General features: G+C 41.8%; 1 protein-coding gene and 1 long non-coding RNA gene across 8 annotated transcripts in view; both read right to left on the bottom strand.

The window, feature by feature from the left end:
* Nucleotides 1-3,893: 3,893 nt before the first annotated feature.
* The window catches only part of tab1 (TGF-beta activated kinase 1/MAP3K7 binding protein 1), a 29,274-nt gene continuing 8,572 nt past the window's right edge, over nucleotides 3,894-24,595 (bottom strand). For 4 of the 7 annotated variants that reach the window (XM_085458585.1, XM_085458588.1, XM_085458592.1 and 1 more), the window contains exons 6-11: nucleotides 21,388-21,504; nucleotides 18,675-18,786; nucleotides 13,307-13,451; nucleotides 12,855-13,068; nucleotides 8,773-8,926; nucleotides 3,894-6,065 (exon numbers count right to left, since the gene is read on the bottom strand). In XM_085458585.1, the coding sequence (XP_085314711.1) occupies nucleotides 5,840-6,065; nucleotides 8,773-8,926; nucleotides 12,855-13,068; nucleotides 13,307-13,451; nucleotides 18,675-18,786; nucleotides 21,388-21,504 (968 nt within the window). In that variant the 3' untranslated portion in view covers nucleotides 3,894-5,839. The remainder of the gene's footprint in view (nucleotides 6,066-8,772; nucleotides 8,927-12,854; nucleotides 13,069-13,306; nucleotides 13,452-18,674; nucleotides 18,787-21,387; nucleotides 21,505-24,595) is intronic. The other 3 variants (XM_085458586.1, XM_085458587.1, XM_085458590.1) reach the window with 1 other exon arrangement.
* On the bottom strand, nucleotides 10,990-12,848 carry LOC146707262 (uncharacterized). The gene is made up of 2 exons (XR_014920806.1): nucleotides 11,694-12,848; nucleotides 10,990-11,608 (listed from the first exon to the last, which is right to left on the bottom strand). It is a non-coding gene; the product is annotated as an uncharacterized LOC146707262 (long non-coding RNA).

The raw sequence follows: 24,595 nt of genomic DNA, 5'->3' as shown, positions 1-24,595 counted from the left end.
TTATCCGAGGTCAGTTCTGAAACGCTTCCATCAGCTTGTATATCTGGAAAGGCACCATCATTGCTGAAAGGCATAAACAGGTTTTAGAGCAACATTTGCTCCCATCCAGATAATGTCTCTTACAGGGTAGGCCTTGTGAAGTCTTAAGCAAGACAATAACAAAACCACATGCTGCATCTCATATAAAAGCATGGCTTTGGACTAGAAGAGTCCTGGGGTTAACTTTCAACAATTTGGCCCACCATCAAATGAAAAATTTGACAAATTTGTTTTATTATAGTCGACAATTAATAAAACATGGGTGTATGAGACCCTGCTACTGTCACCCCAAGACTCACAGGTACAGCTGGGCTAAGACCTAGACATTAGAAACTCGACAACAAGGAGCTAACCTTGGGTCACTAAAGCAGACAAATATTGCTTATATATGCTGAGAAAAAAGTGGATGAATTATTTCAGAAAGGAACAGCTGTCATCCTCCAAGGCCACACATGCCTACATCTGGCTCATCCTGCAACCGCATCAAACAACACAGTCGGTCATATTTTACACGACACAGTACGTTGCTTCTTCAGCAAAGCAGCGGCAGCAAAAGGGACACAGTATGCACTGTGATGTGGGTCTGACATTCAAAAAATAAATAAAAATGGTTGATTGTATAGTAAAGTAGCAAAATGCCAATAACACTCATGGCATGAAATGAAGAATGAAGCTCGTCCAGAGTCCGAAAGTCCACACGAGGAATCTATTGAGATCCACAAAGAAACTGAAATTTGTTTGGATTACATTCGCTGAGCTAATTGTGATTGAAGATGGAAGAAAAACAAGAGCCAAGAAGAGGAAAATTATTCAGAAAAAGCATGCAAGTTTTTTTTTCCCCACCAAAGATATCAGCATGCACTCCTCCGGCGAAGAAAATCAATAACTTTATTAGCATTAACAAATTAAAATGTGCAAGTACAGGGAGTGTAAGAATCATCTGGAAGACAAAGCAAGAGTTTTAAAGGTTGGCTGCAAAGTAATCAATGTACATAATCAATATATGTCTGCGGTTTGATTCATAATTTTAAGTGGTGAATCGGGAAAGCTTGTTTTCTAATCTATAACGGCGTGTAAAAACCTGCGGACCAGAAGGTTGTGTTACAGGAATTTGACATGTGACCATTAGTCAGATATGAATTCATGAAGTGGGTCTTTGTTGTAACCTTATACATAAATTTAGAAAACCACTTTTTTTGTCAGAGATATATGATAGGAAGAAGAAATGGCCACTTCATTAGGTGCACCTCACTAGTGCCTTCAGAACTGCCTCGGTTCTTGGAAACAGTCCTGGAAACATCTCTTAGAGACTTTCATCCATATTGACATGATAGGATCACACAGTTGCTGCAGATGTGAATCTCCTGTTCCATCCCATCGGTGCTCTGTTGTACTGGGATATGGTGATTGTGGAGGTCATTTGAGCACAGTGAACTCAGCGTCATGTTTAAGAAACCACTCAGAGATGATTTGAGCTTTGTGACAACGGTGTGTTATCCTGCTGAAAGCAGCCATCAGAAGATGGTCAGTAGCAACACTCAGATAGGCTGTGGTGTTCAAATGATGTAGCATTAAGAGGCCCACAGTGTACCACGAAAATATCCCCCAGACCATTACAGCCTGAATTACTGATACAAAACAGGCTGGATTAATGCCTTTATGTTATTTACACCTAATTCTGCTCCTGATATCTGAGGGTTGCAGCAGCTCAGGAGACTCATAAGACCAGACGACATTTTTCTGATCTGTTGTTCAATTTTGGTGAGGCTGTGTGAATCGTAGCGCCAGTTTTCTGCTGCTCTACATGTATAAATGCACTGAGTTGATGCTATGTAATTGCCACCGGGTTGTGGTCTTCAGCTGTTGTAAAAAGTGGTCATTTGAGTTACTGTTCCTTCCTCTCTAGCTATTCTCCTCTGACCTCTGCCATCAACAAAACATTCTTACTAAGAGAAATGCCCCTTGCTGCATATTTCCAGAATTATTTACTATTCTCTGTAAACTCTAGATACAGCTGTGATTGGAAATCCCAGTTCCTGAAATACTCAGACTCTGGCACCAACAACCATGTCAGATGCAAAATCACTTAAATCACTTTTTTTCTGATGCTTGGTCTGATCCAACATTGGCCAGTGAGTTTATATTTAACTACTCACTAGTCAAAGCCAAAACACTTTTCATACAATAGGTATGGCAGCTGTATAACTATATTTAACATGGAAGTAAATAATATTTGTTAAAGAGTTCCTAAAGTCAGTCAGCACTTCATTAGCGAGGCGTGTACACCTGCTTAGTTTTGCACTGATATGGCCCCTCCAGTCAGGATTTCATTTAATGTTAGCGTCCGAATCACCTCTCTGACGAGGACCCAAACCAGTCGTGGCACATGGCTGCCCTTGAGGCGACTGTTGATGTGATTTGGCTTTATACACATAAAACCGGACCCTCCTACAGGACTTTTGGGGCTTTGATCGACGTGAATGGAAAGCTGAGCAGATATTTGTTGACTGCTATGTGAGCAAAGCTTTCAAAGTGCATCCATAAGAACAAACAGAGGCTTCAAGCAGAGTGCAGTGAAGATCATTTAGAAGTCTCATTGCCAGCTTGAACTTTTTACATTTCCATGAAAATGAGCTTTTAAACGAGCAATTAGCAACATTCCTGCGTTGGCTTTGATACCGAGCACTCTGCTGCGGTACAGTTTGAACTTGTGACTTGAGGGTTTAATGCGACACGATTCTTCTTCCATTTATTGCTTCTTCGTGTTCTAATCACTTCTCTGATTAAACCAATTAGAGCTTCATAACAGTGTGAAGTTAATTTAGGCAGAGATAACATCCTGACTTCCAAGAAGGGGGGCTGTGCAAAATAAGCTGCATGATGATAAATGTACTAACGTTTTTAATTCTATCAGACTCGCACAACGACACAACGTTAAGACATTTCAAGTCTCCTAGCTGGAGAATTTTCAGCTATTAGGTAAGACTCTCTGGGAAAGGGTTCACGGCCTCAGTACCCCAGAGTGCCGCGCAGTTACAGTTTGCATATTTGTACATCTGACACTGACAGAATATGTGAAAGAATGTGAAGCTTTTCTCGGCTCGAAGAGCCCCTCCTGCTCTCTGAAAGTAATTTTGTAAAACAGGAAATCAGAGGCACGCAGAGTTGCAGTCAGCCAAGTGTCTGTATATCCTGAAATACAAAGCAGATGGAGAGAAAAAAAAGATTTCCAACAGTGTTGGATTAAGATGAACATTTTAATTTTAAACTTTCAGGTTTGCAAGCAACGTCTTATTGTTTAGTCTGACATCATGGCGACACGGGACAATAAAGCAAAGAGCAATGGCTCAGTTTGACTTTTATGGATGGCTCCATTTACTCCACTAATCTCACTAAGCTCTTCTTCTAGATCCTCCCCAGCCTTACCCATCACACCGCTGCACATCAGTGTTTACTTCAATGCACTGCGAGCACAGTGTGCTGCTTCTACAGTCACTATGCCCACCATCTATCAATGTCCCACGAAGCTGCTGGAGAGTCAGGGATCTTCCTGTTCCTTGTCATGTTGATGGAGCGGCCCACACTTCGTATCCGAGACTCAAAACTGTAATTATGGTCCAGCTTACCTATTTCTCATACGTAAAGCGTGTCTTAAAATACATCACCACTAAATGTGCTCATGGCTGATGCTAAAGAGCTTTGGTTGTTAGCAACAGTTGTCAGTAACTTACACATACAGGGGCCTCATTATCAGAAACTCGTGTATCCTGCATTTTAAAAATGTGCATATATACACACACAAACCCAAAAAGTTGGGATACTGTCTGTAATGTAAACAATAACAGAAAGCAATGTTTAGCAAATCTCATAAACCAGTATTTTTATTAACCACAGAACACAGAAAACAAATTAAATGTTTGAACTGAGGAAAAACAACCTTTTATATATATCTAAAAAAAACTCTATTAGCTTAGTTTAAATTGATTGCAGCAAAAAGGTTAAAAAGGTTGGGCAACAAACGTCAAAGTGAGAGTAAAAAGCTTGGAGGAATATTTTACAGCTAATTTGGTTATTTGCCAACAGGTCAGAAACACTGTTTGGTACAAAGAGTCTTAGAGAGGCAGAGGTTCACCTGCATTTGCATCATCTTGAGAAAAAGATTTCAGATGATCGTCAACCTGTGAGGATTTTTAGTATCTCATGATTTATAGTACATAATATCATCACAAGAATCAGAACACCTTGAGAAATCTCTGTGTGTAAGGGACAAGGCCAAAAACGATACCAGATGTCTCTGATCTTTGGGCCATCAGGCGGCACTGCATTAAAACTAGCACGAGCTGAGGAACACTTCCAGAAGTCACTGCCTGTGGACACAGTTCACTGTGCCATCCACAAATGCAGGTTAAATCTCTGTCAGGCAGAGAAGCCATATGTGAACGTGATCCAGAAACACTGCTGTCTTCTCTGGGCCAAAGCTCATTTAAAATGGACTCAGGCCAAGCAGACAACTGTTCTGAGGTCAGATACAATATCTAGCTTGTTACCAGTGCTCAGTTCTAGAGCACCATATGGTCCCATCCAGACCCCCTTTTTCAGGGAAGGACTGTGTGGCTCAGAAAGACAATGCAAAACTGCAGCCATTGGAACGGTATGGCTTTGTAGTAGACGAGTTTGGGTGCTGACCTTTCATCAACAATCAAGTGGCACATGATCAAACAAAACAGAACAAAGCAGACCCGAGCTGGAATCCTCCATCAGACAAGAATGGGACAATATTCGTCTGCCAGAAGTCCAGCTGCTCTCCTCAGTTTTCCAAAATTTAGGGTCTGCTGTCAAAAGAACAGATGCTACACAGTGGTGAACATGGCCCTGCCATCAAATCCAAATTGAGCTAAGATTTTTTCTAAAATGGTAATTATCTTTTTTCAGTTGAAACAGTTGCTATTTTTTACTGTGTTCTATTGTGATAAAATATGGGTCTATGACATTTCCAAATTCATTCATCTTTATTTACATCTTACACAGCGTCACAACTTTAAGTACTCGTGGTAGATAAAAAACATCATAGGTCCACTTTAAAGCAAGTTATTTATTACCAGCTTCAGTCCCAGCTGGTAGCTGGTTGTAATATCATAATGAAATCCCTAATAAGCCCTGCTGTACATGTTGTGTTTATATTCTAAACTGTCAATCCCTGAATAGACCTCTGAGCTGTGTAGAAATGACAACACAATGATGCAGTGTGACCGCTAGTTACATTACTTGCTGCCATAACAACCATATAAGCAGACCGTTGAGGTCTTTAACGAAGGTCAGGACGTCAAAGCAACGAATTATTGAAGAACTCTTTGGGAAAATGAAAGCTGATGGGAATTAATCTGGAGATATACTGTCATTACAACTTAAACAGTACTTTATAAAGCATTCATTTATTCAGTTTTAAGGCCTTACAGTATATAATAACTCACAGCTCCACAAGCTCCCCAGTCCATGAGATTCCCCTTTTGGTGCCTTTACATCTGAAAATAATTTTGTCAATCTGGATTACATGGATTCACTCACTCACCTTTGTCTTTTACAAATGACCAAACATCAATTTGGAGTGAAGTGACAATGTTTTCCCAGCATTTCATTGTCTTCAACTTCTGTTGAGAAGTTCATCCCCATGCACCTTTAGGTCACTTATATGTAGTAACATTACATTAACAGCATATTATAAGACGTCCCATCACGTCCCTAAATCTTTGTCCCTTTAAAAAAATCCATGTGTCAGCTTTTCTGGGAACTCCAGTGGGTCTCACTGCGGTCCCAGGCCTCCTTGCATGCTCTGGCCATCGCCATGGTCGCTCCCCCACAGTCGGTAAAACTGACTGAAGTCCACGTAGGGTGGGACCCTGCCCGTCTCGTCAGGCTGCGCCGCTTGACTCCCTCTCTGGCGGAACAGGCTTCCATCTCCTGAGCTGGAGCTGGAGCTCTGCGTCTGGGTGTTGGTGGACTGCAGAGTGGCTGTGGGGCTCTGACTGCTGGGGAGCGTGGAGGAGCAGAAGGAGGAGGAGAAAGGTGGGTGGTTGGAGAGGATGAGGGAAGAGGAAGACACAGGTATGAGGGTTGGAATAGAGGAGGAAGAGGATGAGAAGCACCAAGAGGAGGGGAAGAGGTCCATGTCACGAGTGGAGAGACAAAGGAGAGAGGTGGATGAAGGGAGAGGCCGAGCAGGACGAGGCATGGTGGAAAGAGAAAGGAGGGAGGTGGAGGAGGGGAGGGGGGGAAGGGGCGAGAGGGGAAAAAGAGGGGAAAGAGGGAGTTCAATTATGGGCTGTAGGATGTTGACGGAAGCTTGGCTGGTAGTGGGGTGAAACGTGCTGCAGGAGCGGAAAACGGAGAGGCAAGGACACAGTGAAGGGCACAGGATGGATATTGGCAAGTTGGGAACCAAGAGGAAGAGAAATATGGCTGTGAGTCAGACGGCGAGTGACAGACGGGAGCAGAGTGGAAATCATAGAGGAAGAAGAGCTGAAGAAACAATCTTGGAGGACGACGATGCAAAGGGAAGAATCAAAACGTGCACTTGTATCAATCAAAGCAGCGGGAATGTTTAGGAAATGCACTCGCACACAGAGAGCTCTTCATGCTCGCTCACTTTATAAAGCAGGCGGTTTTGAGCAAGTAGTCTGACAAGGCAAGTGCACACTTCAGGTATGCTAGGAGAGGCTGTCAATCATCCGTGCATTCCAGTAAGCACATATATAATTAACAAAGCACAATTACCACCTATGCACACAGCAAAAGAGTTTTACATGAGGAGAAAAAATAGCCTCTGTGGCTCAACAAGAACGTTTTAGGGCAGAGTGCAGATCTAAGTCATAAACGTCAATAACATGTATTACCACTGTAAATCAGTTATAAATGGCTGTTGTTTCTGACACTATATGTTGACCTTGACTATAAATATGTCATAATGAGTGTGCCGATGATGGATGACGGGATCCGAGAAGGTGCTAAGAAATGATGGAACTGAAGCATCAAGCTTGGTAGAGGAAACAAGATCTAGTGCACTGACATCCTGATCCAAGTAAATATGTGTAAGCACATCTAAATATGCAACTTTAAAAAAAGAAAGAAAAAGATTTGGACAAAAATTGGAAAATAATTGCAGTTAAAATTAAAGGCATCAAACTCTGCTCTTCTAGAGTGATGTTTCCACCCCAAGTGTTTTGGTTCTAACTAGGTTTTTAAAAATAAGTCAGCCACCAAAAGAAGCTGAGCAAATCCTTTAAATTTACAACCTGACAAAGGCCGCGGTCAGACCAAAGTTATTGGAGTTAACTAAAACTAAGCTACAAAATAAAACTACATGTCGGGAAAAACATTTTAGTTCACTAACATTTACACACACACACACACATATATATATATGTGTGTGTGTGTGTGTAAATGTTAGTGAACTAAAATGTTTTTCCCGACATGTAGTTTTATTTTGTAGTTTAGTTTTATATATATATATATATATATATATATATATATATATATATATATATATATTTTTTTTTTTTTCTTTTTTTTTTTCTTTTTTGCCTAATTAGAATAAAAAAGCGCTATATAAAAGTTGTAAAAACTACATTAAATTATCAAACTCCCTCAGGAAAACAACTGAAACTGAAAGAAAACCAAAAACAGCAAAAAGTCCAAACAAAATAAATCTAATTTGAAATGACAGAACTATAATTCTTATTCAGACTGTTCAGCACGTTGTTGCATGTGCAGCACATGTACTAACGCATGAGTCCCAAAAAGAAGAAGGAAACTGCTTCATCATGCTACGTTACAGTGAGGTGCAGGTACAGGTTACAGGTATTTTGTTGGCTGATCAAGTCCACATAGACTGCTCTGGAACATAAATATAAGCATTATTATAAATTCTGTCTGTCAGTATTCCCAAATTGGTATGCAGTTCCAGCTGTTCCACCTGACATGATCCAGATCTATATTCCTATAGTCTGTACCCGTATTCAGTCTCTCAGCAGTGCAACCCCTCTGCGCTGGTGCAACACAACTCTTTTCCGTCTGCATCTCATTCATCTCTGCTGCACAGCTTGTGCGGGACTGCTTGTCCCCGTCAGCCAGCAGTGGCAGCAGGACTGAGGACATTTAAGCAGCTTTTGTTCTACAACACTCAATTTCTTGGAAAAAGTATTAACAGGCACCTGCATTATCTCTATCTCTACACTGACATTTAAAAATAAAGAAAAGCAAAACAAAAGAAACAAGCTGTGGAATGAGGAAGTGGAGTTTTAAAATACATTTTATCTGCACGTGTTATCTTCTGAGTTTCAAGTGAAATTAATCATGGCGTGCCATCCCAACAGCAACAGCAGAGCGAAAGCCATGCTAACATATAAATAAGCATAGCAGTGCAGGAACACAAGGGTGTGTGAAAATAAGACCTAAAGACTCAAAATAAGTATAGCATGTGAGGGAGGACTTTCTGCTTATTTAAAAGACAGCAAAAATAAACCTAACAGCAGGGAGTGAAGAGTGAAAGCAGAACAAAGCTCGCACAGAGGATCTGCCCCACAGCAGTGCAAACAAGGGAGTTAAAATTGAGCTTATGAAACAAAAACAGGGCAGAGGTGCGTCAAAGTGAAAAAGAGGCTAATTCAAAGTATGCCCAGCAGGGGAGAAGGAGTGAGGACCCAGAGCAGGCAGGGACTCAAGACAATGCAGGCTTACCCAGGTGTCGGGGTGCCTTCCTCCAGGGTGGAGGCCGTGTTGGTTCCATTGGTCAGGGTGCTTTGTGAGGGCATGACCAGCGAGAGGGTGACACTGGTTTTACTGGTGCTCTGGCTGTTTGAGTAGGGCACAGACACGGGACAGATACGGCCGCCTGAAAGAAGAAGTAGAAGAAAGCTGAGTCATGTATATTTGTGAGCCGCCAACTAATTTCAACAAGGACTTTAGAAAAGCAAAGGTCCTGGCTCTGGGAGTAAACCCGATATTCTTCTCAAAAGCCTGATTGTTTAGGCTCTATTTGATATTCTTTTTAACAGCTCGACTCAAGGATCAGATGTTATTTTCTGATTATTTTCCAGGAAACCGGTCTGAGTTTAAACTGGGTATCTAATAACTATGATCCGATGCTTTGGGATCACACTGATACACTGCTCCCTCTTCTGATACAAATGCCAATGCACAATCGTCAAATATAAAAATTTTATCTGATCTTCGGTTAAAATTTTTATTTAACATTCAATGAACCTCGTAAGGACAAGAACAAGATGTCCGGCATCAACCTTGCACGGCGGCTGAAACCAGATCCTACCAAAGAACGCCTGCAGAAGCACAGGAAGGACAAGCCAAGTGCACAAACACAAACAAGGACCCTAGATAGTCTTGCTTCAAAGAGACTGGCCTGGGGCATGAGCCACTTCATGCCACCTCATGATGTTGCTTTTCAAACACATGAGGGTAAAGTAAACAGAAGTTAATATGTTTATAGCAACAAAGACAGACACCTGGGCCCTGTTTCAGGAAGCCGGTTTGGAAAACTCAGAGTGAAAAACGATACTCAGGGTTGAGTAACCCCGAACTGTCCAACTCGGAATATTCGGTTTCAGAAAGGCTGATAACAATTAGTTCAGTCAACGCGGAGTTGCTTTAACCCCAAGTGAAGCGCGCGGACGAGGATACATAAAGCCCTGATAAGCGGAGCACAGATTAAGCGAGTCACCATGGAGAGGGAGGGAAAGAAGGCACGGTCAATGTATTTTACAGCGCTTGAGGCGCAGTATATGATGGCAGTATATGCCGATAACATGCAAATTCCGCGGAAAAAAGTAACACAGCCACAGCTGCAAAAGAAAGAGAGCATGCATGGCAAAACATAGCCGACAGAGTCAATGCGTGAGTGTTAATTTAAACATTGATCTAGGGATTTCCACCCATTTAACACGTTATTTTATCATATGTTATTTTATTTGTTATTTTATACATTTTATTTTGTGATGTGATGTGAGCGCAGGTGCAACCCAACAGGCCCCAAACGTTCCTGGCAGCAAGTAAAAATGAAATATAAAAATATAGTCCAAACAGGTAAGGTGTAATTGTATTATGAGCCATAGTGCTTGGTCTGTTTGTCCCATGTAAATCAATTGCAGTTAGAGGCTACATTAATTTTCCTTCCTGTAAGCACTTATTGAAATTATCTGAGCACATTACAAGTACATATGTGCTTACTCTGTATGCTCAAATGTGACCCCGTTATAGCCAACAGAAAAAAAGCGGAGGCCCGAAAAACAGGTGGGGGTCCTCCACCACCACCACTCACAGAGGCTGAGCAGTTGGCCCTCAGCCAAAACAGCGGGCGCCCTGTGGCCGAAGGCATCTCTGCGGGGACATCCTCTGAGTCAATAACCCCGCAAGACACAAGTGCCTACATAAGGGGTAAATTCAAAATAATACATGATGTGCATACATCCTTTCTTCACAGTCACCTTTGCAGTGCTACTCATTCATTTGATAAACTCTTTACCATAATGGATTATTTTGTAGTGAAGTTATTTTCCTACTGATTTTGCCTTCCCTCAGTCTTGGTTGTCTTTGAGAGCATAATGACAATGAAGTGTAAGGTGATTGGTATGTTTGTTAATTGCCATTTGGTCCCTTGTAAGTTATAAGTGACCTGTATAAACCTCATATTCTATCAGTTGATGGTGGTGGTGTACTGCATCTGGTGCAGCCTCCTGTTGAGCCAGACCAACATGCAGTTGTGAGTAATACTCCACAGATTATATGAGTTTACAGTAGAACAGCAATGTTGTTTATTTCTTTACTACAGGAAAATAATGAAGAAACATTGACAGCTGTTACAGAGGAGGAAGCAACAGAGACACTTTATGAGGTTTACATCTTTTAATACTTTGTGTACAGGAAACACAGGCGACCAATAAAGCCAGTTGAACAGAAAATCTGTTTATTCGTCTTTCAACATGTTGAGGTGATGGGTCAAAAGAAATGATTGTGACATATGGTGTCTCTGACTGCGCTTCCATCTTGTATGTCCGTGGGAGGGTCAGGATGTTCATGGTTTGGATCACTGCTGTTTGGTTCAGAAGGACAGTGTTCTCCTCTAATTGTGGCAATGTTGTGAAGAATCACACATGCCACAATAATGTCACATGCCCTTTCTGGGGTGACCCTGAGTCTTTGCAGGCACTGGAACCGGGCCTTAAGCATTCCGATAGTCATTTCAATTCTAGCTCTTGTCCTGCAATTAGCCAGATTATATCGCTGCTGTGGGCCCGGTTCAGGGTCAGGGTAAGCAAATAGGGTAAACATGGATACCCCCTATCACCAAGCAAGTAGCCAGTGAACTCTCCTAAGACAGAAGGATACACTTCAGTTCAAATGTCCCTGAAGCAATTGGTCTTTATATATTTTACAGTATTCTCAACTCACCATGTCCAAATTTTGTGCTCAGTGTACATTCACGGAATATTTGTGAGTCATGGACAGAGCCTGGCCACTTGGCTTCCACATTTGTGATAATGTTGGCAGCATCATATATGATCTTCACAGTGCAGAGAACACAAATTAGCATCCATTACTATAATGAAATGATTTGTTAGTTTGAAATGCTACAGGGAACTATGTACCTGTACATTAATGCTGTGGAAAGACTTCCTGTTCACATAGTCTCCTTCATTTACTGAAGGAGCAATGATTGGAATGTGAGTACCATCTGTACAGCCAATCACGCCTGGGAACCCTGAAAATAAATGTGCAATTTAAGTAGGAGTCCAAGTATCACCACATCATAAATTAAGTTTTGGTCATCCTGATACCTGCAATTTTGTGGCATCCCTCTTTGATAAATCTTGTGGGTCTATGACCGGGGAACACCACAGACGAGTACAGGAGACGTTTCAGTGCAACTGTAACATTCCTGACTGCCCGACAGACGGTAGCCTTGGAAACGTGCTCAGCGTCACCAATATTATACAGAAAGCTCCCGTTTGCAAAAAACCGAAGTGCAATACAAGTAATATGTACAGAACTGAGAGGATGTCCGCGATGTGTCACATGCGTAATATATGGCCTGAGGATGTTATTCAAATAAATTATAGATTGTGCTGAGAAACGGTAACGTTCGCACAGAAAATCATCAGGAAATGATAAAATGTCCAAACGCGCTCTGATCACTCTCTCCCGGCGGAGAGCTCTGCGGAGAATTTGGGCTTCACGATCTACTGGCTCTTCAAGGAAGTGGCACGCCATGTCTGACACTTCCTACAGTCAGGTTTCCGACAAAGGGGCGGAGACAGTCAGGGTTAGTTGTAGTAAACCTGCTAGGGGGCAGGTTAGCTTCACGGAGTGTGTCGTCATAGTGACTCACTCAGGCTTCATCTGAACTCGCTTTGTGAAACCGAAAACCCAGAGTTTTCGTTAACTCAGGGTATACTTACTCAGTTTTTCCACTAAACCGGCTTCCTGAAACAGGGCCCCGCACAGGAAAGCGGCAGACAACCAGGGAAGTAAACCGGAGATATTCCTTGTATGGGGAATCTTCTTCAGCAATATTGTGACGACAATTAAAACAACTGTTTGCTCAACAACATGCAAAATCCTTCGCCTGACACTTGTGCCTGAGGTCAGGAGCCTTTTTTTAACGGTACAGTATGAATAATGCATTCTAATGTGACTAACTCGCTAAAGTTTTAAATGAGGAAACTGTGTTGGTGTAGCTACAGCAGAAGGCCGCTTCTTAGACGTGCTTTCCTTGAGATATGAATCAATGCCTAAATGCCAGATCCTACCCTGCGTGGGCGTGAGCGCTGCATCAGCCAGTGGGTAGTTGAGCGTGCGGATGAGCAGGGTCATGTCTTCGTGTCGAGAGCAGTAAGTCGCCCTCTGACGGCCGGACACGAACACATCGTGGTGAAGCCGCTTGACCCGATCAACCACAGACTGAGCCACCGCCTCCAGACTGGTCTGCTGGGCTAGCTCTGCTGCTACCATGGCAACAATTTCCTACAATAGACAGCGGGGTCAGAGAAAGAAAAGGTTAATGTAAGAGTGGAAGAAGTAAGGAAAGGATTAGACCTAAGGACAGAAAAAGGAGCCTAGGAGAATAAAGGAAACAGAAATAGACTCAAACTAGGCAAGAAAACAAAACTCGAAAGAAAAAAATATTAGTGAAAGTAAGGAAGAAGAGGAAGGAATGACGATAAATGAGGTGAAAGTAGCTTATCAGAATGAATCTGCTAACCTGATTAGCCTGTTCGGGACCATGGGCGGACTCGAGGGCATTTATCAGTCCCTCTGACATCAGCAACAAGAAGCCTGTGACGCCTTCCAAAGACTGGCCGCCGTGAATCTCTGGCTCCGCAACAACTGGCTTTGACTTGGCTGCGCTGTCGTAGGAGACGGACAGCACTTAAATTAATATTAGACACATAAAAGGAAAGACGGTACGGGTCAAGTCTGCAAGATATGCTGGGGGAAGGCGACAGAGGGAGAATCCAGGATGAAAAGCAGACATAAGAGCCCCTGACCTCCATATAATAAACTAATCTTATAGATCCAAAGAAGCGCTTACATTGTTCACATCACATTTCCTGCACTCCCTTTGATGCTACAAAGGAGGAAATTCTATACAGACTCTATTATGTGTTTTATTGAGGATCATAATTGGAATGACTCAAGGGTTTTTGTTTTTTTTTATTCAGTTGGCCTCGACAACAATAGGAAGAGAGAGGTGTGAGATAGAAGAGAGCACGGGGCCCCCGGATAACAGAATTTCATACAATACAATACAGTTTTATTTATATAGCACATTTAAAACCTGAAGGCACACCAAAGGGCTTCACAGTAATATGGAAAATCAACATAAGTCAATAACAGGGTACAAATCGGGCACTAGCACAGACAGGATAGAGGCACTAACAGACCAGAAGAGTTAGATAAATACAAAATCCACTAAGAAGACAAAAACAGCAGTAAAATTAATAATAAGATAATAAATTTAATAACATTTAATAAAAAATGTAAACAATTTAAAAGTTTAAAGTTTAAAAGATTTAAAAGGGTATTAACTGGTCCTGAAAGCCAAGTCAAATAGATATGCTTTCAATCTTGATTTAAAGGATTGGATTGAGTCCAAGGCTCGAATAGAAGCAGGGAGGCTATTCCAAAGGTTGGGTGCAGCTGAAGCAAAGGCACGATCGCCTCTGGTCTTCAGTCTAAACTTGGGTTGGGCCAGGAGTAATTGACCTGATGATCTTAATGGCCGACAAGGAGTGTACAGATTGAGGAGGTCAGTGAGGTAGCTGGGCGCAATGTTATTCAGGATTTTAAAAGTGAGTAGCAAGATTTTAAACTCAATGCGATATTTGATTGGTAACCAGTGTAGATCAACAAGAGCCGGAGTAATAGGGTCAAATTTTCTAGCTCCAGTAAGAAGGCGAGCCGCAGCATTCTGAACGAGTTGCAGCCTTCGAAGAGAGAAGGCTTGGAGACCACAGTAGAGAGAATTACAATAATCTAACCTGGAGGTCACAAAAGCGTGGATACGTTTTTCCAGGTCCCTGTGTGGTATATAATGCTTAGCTTTAGAGATGTGGCGCAGTTGGAAAAAAACAAAACAAAAAACAGATTTAACTACAGATGACACTTGCTTATTGAGCTTAAAGGAGCTATCCAAATAGACACCCAGGTTACGTATAGAATCAGAGAGAGAGTTAGCTAAGGGCCCCAGCAGGGCAACAAGCTGGTCTCGAGGAATATGGCTGTCGAACACCATAACTTCAGTTTTTTTTCTCATTTAAAATGAGAGAATTATCTGACAGCCAATCTTTAACCTCTCTCAGTCAATCGTACAGGGAGTTCAGTGATGCTGACAAATCATCAGTCAGTTGACAATAGATTTGAATGTCATCAGCGTAAAAGTGATAAGAAATATTATATTTTTCCAAATATGAAGCCCAAGGGTAGCATATACAAAGAGAATAATAAAGGGCCCAATACAGACCTCTGGGGCACACCACAGCAGAGAGGGGCAACAGAGGAAGAGTATCCTCCCATCACAACAGAGAAGGATCTATCTGTGAGGTAAGAGTTAAACCAGTTAAGGGCAGAACCCTTGATGCCTACAACATGCTCTCTAGCCTCCTCAAGAGAATATTATGATCAACCATGTCAAAGGCTGAAGACAGATCCAATAAAACTAAAACGGCAGGGCGACCAGAGTCAGCAAATACAAGAAGATCATGATAGACTCTTAGCAGGGCCGTTTCAGTGCTATGGTGTGGCTTAAAGCCAGACTGTATTTGTCAGTAATATTATTTGCAACTAAGTAAGCCTGCATTTGGAGAAAGACGGCTTTCTCTAGAACTTTTGATAAAAACGGAAGTTTCGAGATGTGTAAGGTTAAAAGAGTCAATTAGGGCAAGGAAATCGTTGGCTAGGGGGTCATCAGCACAGCAAATATGTATGTTAAAATCGCCAGTAATAAGAGCTTAGTCATAACTCAATAAAAATGAACCTAAGAAGTCAGCAAAATCACAAATAAAAGACCTATTATATTTAGGTGGTCGATAAATCGCAGCACATAGAATCGTTGGGGGTCCAGCAAGCTCCAATAGTTGAACCTCAAAACTAGAATAAGTAGGAGAGGGCAGTTGCCGAACTTTAAGTCCATCCATTCGCTTCCGCTTATCCTTTTCAGGGTCGCGGGGGGCGCTGGAGCCTATCCCAGCTGTCATAGGGCGAGAGGCAGGGTACACCCTGGACAGGTCGCCAGTCTGTCGCAGGGCCGAACTTTAAGTTTGTTTTTAAAAACAGAGGCCACGCCTCCACCTCTTCCCGAGGGTCTCGGTGAACTGAAGGTAAGGAAGCGGCTGATCTGATAATAGTTATACAGAAGTACCACCGTGCAGTTATATGCCTCCACCAGCTGGTGAAGCTGCGCTTTACATCTACAATCTCACGAGATTTATTCAGTGTAGTCCACCTCCAAACCACAGGTCACAGGATAGAGGATGTAGTCTGCCTGAGATAAATGTGATTTCTCACAGAAAATTATCAAACTAAAATGAAATGGTGTGTTGGTCCTACGCAGAGCCTGCACACAGCTTTCTGACCATCTCAGTATCTGAGCTGAGTTCTGGACACAGACGAAGCCTCTGTTTGTGAAGCAGTGCTGACACAGAGCGCCTGACAGGTGTTTTTTGTAGGGGTGAATAAAGCTATTAAAATATCTCTGGTGTTTCAGTTCTCAAGCTGGTGGACGTGTAATGAATATTGACTGTCTGCCTTGAAAGGTGAAGCAACAGCTCTAAGTTGTCAAGTTTGCAAAAATAAGGTGATCTAAAGCATAATGATCACTGCTGTACATAACAGGAAACTGACACCATGTGAGATGTCAACAAGGGACTCAAGAAAAAACAAAAACAAAACAAACAAACGTAGATACCAGACCCTTCATTAGTTACACCTTGCTACTACTGAGCTGGAACTCCCTTTTTTCCTTCAGAAGCGCCTTAATTCTTCATGGTTGTAAACATTCCTCACAGGTTTTGCAGCGCGTCCTTGATGTAAATCCCTCATTTAAACATCCCAAAGATGCTATTCAGCATTGAGATCCGGAGGCCGTGGAGGCCATTCGAGTACAGGACACTTATCTTTGAGGTAAAGAAACCAGTTTAAGATGATCTGAGCTTTGTGACAATGACTGTGGCTTTTAAACAATCCTCCACTGGTAGAGAGGAGGTAGAGAGGAGGACTGTTACAGGATGGATCCATGCTTTAATGTATACCAAACTTTGACCCTACATCTGAATGTCACAGCAGAAATCGAGGCATACTTTTCTTCCAGTCCTCTGTTGTGCATTTTTGTTGAGTCTGTGTGAATTGTAGCCTCTTTCTGTTCACAGATGAGAGGAGTGTTGTGCGTTCAGAGACGCTCTTTAGCCTAACTCTGCTATAACAATTGAGCCTTTCAGTTAGCTCGAAGCAGACTGGTCCTTCTTCTCTGACCTCTGCATCAACAAATCATTTTCACTGTCACTCACTGCACATCTTCTGGTTTTCAGACCATTCTCTGTAAACCCTACAGATGGCCATGTGGGGAAAATCCCAGTAGATCAACAGTTTCTGAAATAGTCAGACCAACAACCAAATCACATTCAAAGTCACTTAAATCACTTTTCTTCCCCATTCTGATGATCTGTTTGGACTTCAGCAGGTATACTTGACCATGTCTACATGCATAAACACATCAAGTTGATTGGCTCATTAGAGATTTGCATTAACGAGCAGATGAACAGATGTAACTAATGAAGTGGCCATTGAGTGCAAATTCCCATTTTAAAAAAATATCAAAAGAACCACCAATAAACAGCTCTAAAATCAGGATGCCACACACACACACACACACACACACACACACACACACACACACACACACACACACACACACAGCTCAGCTCAGCTCAGCGGTTTCAAGACGGGCACCCAAGATCAGCCTCACTGCTTCACTATTATACCACTGGAAATATGTCCTTAAATATGTCCAAAAGTGGATTTTTGGAGGTCATGCTGACCTCGGTCTTTTACCGGAAAACTGTGAATCCAAGCTGACGCTTATGACACATTTAATGAAATTCCCTCCAGGCGTTCTTCAGCTATTGTGTGCACAAAAACTGGGCGGATGTTGTGGCTTTGATCTTTTAAACACTAAAATCTAAATCAGTTAATCATGAGTCACAGTGAATGGATGTAGCAAAATTAACAGGAACTTCCACAGTCAGACAGACGGAGCCGTTGCTATCACGGCACACAAAGAAGGTACGATACATTAAAAAGTTCCAGTATCTGGCCGACTTCCTTTTGAAGCACAAAGTCTTTTTTTTTTCACTGCCTGAGGGGTTTGAGGAGATCGATACTACTGTCCTGCTGCACAAATTCAAACTATATCCAAAAGCTAAGCTTAACACAAAGGCTGGCAGCAGTAGGAAATGACTCGCACATTTCTTGAAAGCTTGAATGCTAAAACCTCTAAACGTTTGAATTTGTATAGTGTTGCCCCTTTTTCACATGCAACATAGAACAGGAAATGGTTCATTAGTCACTGAATAATCTCATGTAGGCACAATCGAACAAAACACAGACTTTGGAAACGACAGCAAGCAGGTTAAAATAGACGCACCATGCTTAGTACTTTCTCTCAGTGACCTCATGCAGAGCCAAGAGTTGAAAAACTGGTGAAAACGGAGCATCTAGAGCAGTCTGAGGGATTTTTTTTATACACTTTGCTCAGGACTGCAGTGCCAGCTGAAAAGGTTAGAACTGGTCACATGGTGACAGGTCAAACTTCACAGTTTTTGTTGATTGTGTACCACGTCTTATCTTGTGATACTGGATATTTCTTCTAATCTTTCATCATAACCTCAAAACACAGGAACACAAGCTAAGCAGATGAAGAATGAGAATGGAGGAAGACAAAGAGAAGAAAACAAGTGACACAGATAGTTGAATATTTCTAGACAGCCTGGTGTTTTAGTGTATCCTTTTCAAGTTTTTGCATTTGACAAATTGAAAGAAAGAAAACGCATATTTTGTGTTTTTTTCGGCTTCACCTGAGCACGTCAATCTCGTTGTAGTTAAATTTGACTCGGTAGTCTCCAAGCCTTCTGCTGCTGCTCTGTCCCGCTATCTGGCCCGCTTGTCTTATCCGAGCTGAATCCAGTCCTGCAGGAGATGAGGGAAAACGGACACATGGACGGTGAATGCTTATAGGAGATGATTTTAAGAGAGAGGAAAATTTAGCAGAAGAGGTGAAGGGGAGGATGGAGCAAAAGCACACAACCGATAAGCAGAAGCAGAGGTGGGGACGGGAAGGGAGAGGGGTGCATCTGTGTGTTTGAGCCTGGATGAAAATGCGAGGGGTGAGAGGTCACCTTGGTCTGGGTAAATGGAACGACTGTCATTTTTTCCAATCATTAAGAGAAGGACCTGAACAATGGAATAATAATGTGAATCCCAGCAAGAGACAAGAGAACAAAGCAAGGCAGAGAGCTCGGTCTCCTCTAATGGTGTGCTGTGAAACGGCGAAAACACCCCCACACACAACAAAAACACACAAAAATGCGTCCGTTTCCCCATTTCATCCATTACAGGCCAGGCTGCACCTACTGCTCTATTGGCAAAGCTAATTACGATGTATGCATTTTCTGTTATATACACAACCCTCATTACTGGACCATTAGCCTGCTCTGTCCACCACGGATGAGCAACTGTGTGCTTTCTCTAATGGCTGTGTCTGTGCTGAGCGTTATATCAAGCACAACATGCAGGGAATGTAAGACGAGGTGTGTCTGACACTGTCAATCCAAAACCCTCCAATAGTAATGTGCCAAAAATCTATTTCTGTCCATCAGTCAGAACCAAGAAGAGTTAAAAAGAAATGTCAAGATTCCCTGACTGTATCTGAAAAGTACTTAAACTCTGAGTGATAAGTTCATCGTTTATACACCCACACCGAGCAGCTTTATTTCCCCCCATCTAATAAACACCAGTAAACTGAGAGCTATAGTTTTCATGAGAACAGCTAGAGATGCTCATCTCTCTTTTCCTATTGGCTACTGCTGTGCATTTTTCTTCTCACTTGCGAGCCCCAGGTCGCTTGCGGGCTCTTCAGGATGCTGCTGCTACATTGCTAACTCGGTCTTACAGATGGTCTCATTACTTGCGTCCCTTCACTGGCTCCCAGTTGTATTCAGGGTCCAGTTTAAAGCTCTCAACCTCACATACTGAGCATCAGCATTTCACTCTTTTTATTTATTGTGTAGCTTCTTTTTTTAAATTCTAGTGTTTGTTTTATGGAAAATTTCTTGTTTTGCTGTTATTTCCAGTTTAGTTTTAGGGATATCCAAGTATGTATACCGTGAGGAATGAGTTGTTATTTGTAGTTTGCTCACTCACAAAGAAATGAACAGTCTCTCATTTTTATGGTAGTGTCATAATGGAGAGACAGAATATCAATCAAAAATCTAGAAAAACACATATCACATAAAAGTTATAACACGGATGATGAGTATAACAATGCAGTCAGGTTTCTGGCTCCCACAGCCTGGCTGTGTGCCACTATTACTATCAGTCACTTACAAATACTCCTGGTCTCAACTTGTGTGTGTGTGTAAAGCACATCTGTCCACAGATGCAGCTTCTTCCCACCTCATCACCAACATGTGCAAGACCCAAGAGCTGTCAAAGGACGTCAGGGACCAAACTGTAAACCAGCACCAGGCTGGAATGGACAACAAGACCATCAGCAAGAAGCTTAGTGAGAAGCTTCAAACTGCTGGTGTGATTATCTGAAAATAGAAATATTTTCAACATCAAGCACACTCTGTCTGAGCTTATGCAAGATCTTGCCCGAAGATGGAGGATAATCACGTGAAAGGTAGTTGATTAGCTCAAAACTACACATGAGGAGCTTTTTAATGGTCTGATGGCAGCTGGGACAACAGTCACCAAGAACAAATTCAGTAACACACCGGTTACAAGTTTTAGACACCTAATGGACTCAAAAGGCTTGGGTGCAGGGAAGGTTCTGGGGTCAGATGAAACCAAAATAATGCTATTTGGCATAAACTCAAAGTGCTGTGTTTAGAGGAAGACCCAAAGAACATCCATACAGTCAAGCACAGAGGTGGGAACAATAATGTATGAGGTACAGGAAGACTTCAGTGCACTGAGGGGTCAAACAAAGAAAAATCTTGATGAGAACCTCCTTCTCTTAACCAGAACAAAAGTGAAGATGTGTCTTCCAGCATGACAATGACCCAGAGGGTAGATAAGGAGTAGATCAAGAAAACATTAAGGTTATGTAGTGGTTAGCCAGTCTCCTCAGTCCTATAATAAATCTGTGGAGGGAGATGAAGCTTCCAGTTGTGAAGCAGCAGCCAAGAAACCTAAACGATTTAGAGATTCTCTGTAAAGACGAGTGGTTCAAAATCCCTCCTAAGATGTGTGCAAACCTGGTGACCAACTACAATTTTTTTTTTATTGCTGTGGTTAGCAACAAGGTTTTTTCCATCAAGCACTAAGTCATGCATTGCTTGGAAATCAAATACCTGTTTCACTTTAATGAGATGTGCTTTATAACTTTAATGTAATGATTAATTTTCTGGATCTTTGGCTGATAATCTGTCTCTCTAAATAAAACTCAAATTAAAAAAATAAATAGACTGTTTATTTCTTTGTAAGTGAGTAAACGTACATGTTCAGCAGCAAATTCGGGATCAAATAATGATTTTTCTCCACTATGCCACATATAATGTGTCTCACCCAATGCAGCCAGTCTCTGCAGCTCATCCTCGTTGTCGGTACTGTGCGGTCGGCCGATCTGAAGCACCTGGTTCTGGCCGTCACTGCTGGACTTGCACAGCAGGACTCGGTTCGTCCCTGGAACCAAAGGAAAACATGCTTGAAGGTAACTTGAAATCAGCAAGAGGTAAAACTGTTAGTTGAGTCGGTTGAAGTAGATACACTAAACTGTATAAATGATCTGCTTTCCCAAGAAGAAGAAGAAGACACATTTTCTGAGGTCTTTCAATCACAGGTGCAGTTAGTAATACAAGTGACTGTATTTCCCTCTGATGTGTCGAGGTATAAAGTATGTTTGATCAGTGGATCAGCTAACAGTGAACTGGAACACAGCAAACATTAACAGTATTAGTTGCTCCTATGTTGTTGTTTTTGCTTAAAGACATTTAAATGTTATGCAAATATTAAGGCTCTACTGGATCATGAAACTGAAAGCAGCCATTATTGTTATACTTTACCCTGTGTTCAACAAGTCTAAATATCTGCTATTAACAAGGCCCCATTGTGCCTCCGATGTTTTCACTGAAGCTCTCAGCTAAGAGCTGATTCACCTCCAGGCCTTTTTCGACTTTAGTTGTTGTGGTTACTGGGGTGAATCATACTGAAAACTAATTTCAGTGTTTCTTGTCAAACCAAACTTTGAATGGTTGTATGTGTTACTTTTACAAGGAGAACAGCACCACACACACGATCAATACTTTATTATTTTTTTACTATCTGTAAAAAGCACTTATGTGTTTTCATTACTCACCAAAGCTAATGCTGACTTAATTCCTGTTAAATTTTAATTAATTTTACTCAGCGTTGGCTAATGAACATCTGGTCGACAAACTGTTTTTTTTTTAAAGGTTGTAGAGGTAAGTCATCAAATGGTAAAATAAGCTGTAATGACCAAAAGCATCTTTGTAAGCATATTGAGGCAAAATTGGGCCTTTTAGCATACTGTTTTTTCTGCACTATAAGGCGCACTTAAAGTCCTTTAATTTTCCCAAAAAACGACAGTGTGCCTTATGTATGAATTCTGGTTGTGCTTACTGACCTCAAACCGATTTTATGTGATACACGGCGCTCAAACATCTGTCAAAAAATGTTTTAGTACGACTTTGGTAAGCAAGAAGCAGCACCGCTCGATGGATTGTTGGAGCGTTACGGCTACTGTAGTCAGGAGCCTTGTGGAGTAATCTGCGTCCAAAACTCCGTCTGCTTCAGGTCCCAAAGTCAAACGAACACTGCGGCACACTGTGAGTTAAAAACTGTCTAAATTCTTTCATCTTTAATAAAATGATCAGCGCTGCTGCTTTACCAGGTGTAAAAATTAAGTTTAACATCCATGAAAACAGAATATATTAAATTTAACAGAGTTAGACGTTAGAAGGAAGTTAGCTCGCTAGTTTCCACCTAAACATATAGCATGTTCTGACAGAGATTTCTGAAAAAATTTAAATGTACAGCTCTGTCATCACGTCCAACATAAATGAAGACGGAAAACTAAACAGCAGTGATGTTTGTAGGATTACTGACTGCTTAATGTGATTTATAATCCGGTGCGTCTTACGGTCCAAAAATACGGTACAAGTCAAAGGAGCTGCACAGTTTTTGGCACATCTGGATTTTCTTTATTCTTCAGCCCTGCTGGTTGCTCTTTGGTGTAGCCTTTTTTTTTAAAAAGACCACAGAGCTAACATGTCTCTTTTAGCATCAAAAACAAAGGATTGCTTTTAAAATATTATATACATGTCAATAAACAGGTGCCATAAGGTGCACCTTCCATATAAAAGTTTATATAAAAAAGTTTTATGAAATAAAAACAAGACAAAAAATGTTAATTACAAAAAAAAAAATACTGTCTCATCTTTCTCAGCCCCTATCCATATTCATGAGACATTTGGACTTCTAATTTTTGCACGCATTAATCATGCAGAGGCTTTGATGTTGCTCTGAGGTTACTCACAGGTCCGACTCTCCACCAATTAACGAGCTAAGACACTGTGGTACTTTTAAAAAGCTAAATATTAATTATTTGCCTCTGCAACCACACAAAAGCTGAGCAGGGAGAGATCAATGATTAATTCACTTTTATATTAATAGTTTGGGGCCGCTGAGCCGAAGCACGGTGCAGTTCCACGCTGCCCCCGCCTCCGGCCAAATCTTATGTTCGGCTGTGTGTGTGTGTGTGTGTGTGTGTGTGTGTGTGTGTGTGTGTGTGTGTGTGTGTGTGCATTATTCATATAATCCGCACATAAGGGCATCCGGATCAGCCCCAATACACAGGGAGGGGTCCGTGTCACCTTCTGTGTTAATCAGGTAGTGTTGGGTTTAAATCTGATGTGATAGTCAGGAAAACGCACGTCTGTTAATCTGTAAAGAGCAGCCAACCATTTCTGATATTGAGCGTTTACATATCGGCGCCCTTCCCCCTTTCTCCAAACACTCCAACTTGCAGCTCAAACTGTGACTCACATGACCTTAACTGTCAAACTGCGTTTCACATCAACACACAGCTGGGAGTGATTTTCAAGCACACTTACTCCTATGTTTAAACATCCCTGGGCCTCATGTTCTGTCAACTTTGAACTCTTGACCTCCCCCCCCCCTCCCCCCTCACTCACACAAAGCACCAGAGGGGACAACAGTCCCTCCTTTCTACCATCTACTAATTACTACCCACCTCCCCATATTGTGCCCTGTTCCACGTCCTCAAGGACAAAAGAAAAATCCAACTGAGAGGGAGGGGCTCTTTTCCTGTGTGTGCCCCAGCATCAAATCAGGAAGCTAAAAGAAAGAAACGTGAAGCAGTGCTTTTAAAGGGTTTTGCAAAACTGAGGTATTTCCAATAGGTAAGATTCATCCCCTGGATTAGTGAATAAATCCACCAAAAATAGGAATATCCAGTGTTCACATTTATCTGAAACAAAGCTCAATATGCAGCAGCCTTTGGCAGCAGCTTTGATGATTATTAGACTGAAATCCTTCTGGGGGAAAATCGCTGTCGCTCTTCAAAGTTGGTGCGTCTGTGTGGGAAGAACTGCGCCCTGCTGCCTTGTTTGAACTTTCTTACAGTTAAGGATCTAAAATGGCCTGCGGGTTTGTGTATTCAGATATTAACAGTAGATGCTCGTTTTCCACTCTGAAGCTTAAAGAACACATAAACACACACAATAAATCATGC

The sequence above is a fragment of the Copadichromis virginalis genome, linkage group LG6 (assembly GCF_057382275.1).
Source record: "Copadichromis virginalis isolate Kocher_CV1m ecotype Utaka linkage group LG6, C_Virginalis_male_GT1.1, whole genome shotgun sequence".
NCBI lineage: Eukaryota > Metazoa > Chordata > Actinopteri > Cichliformes > Cichlidae > Copadichromis > Copadichromis virginalis.
The sequence above is the reverse complement of the archived record's forward strand: the minus strand, read 5'-3'. Positions and strand labels throughout refer to the sequence as shown.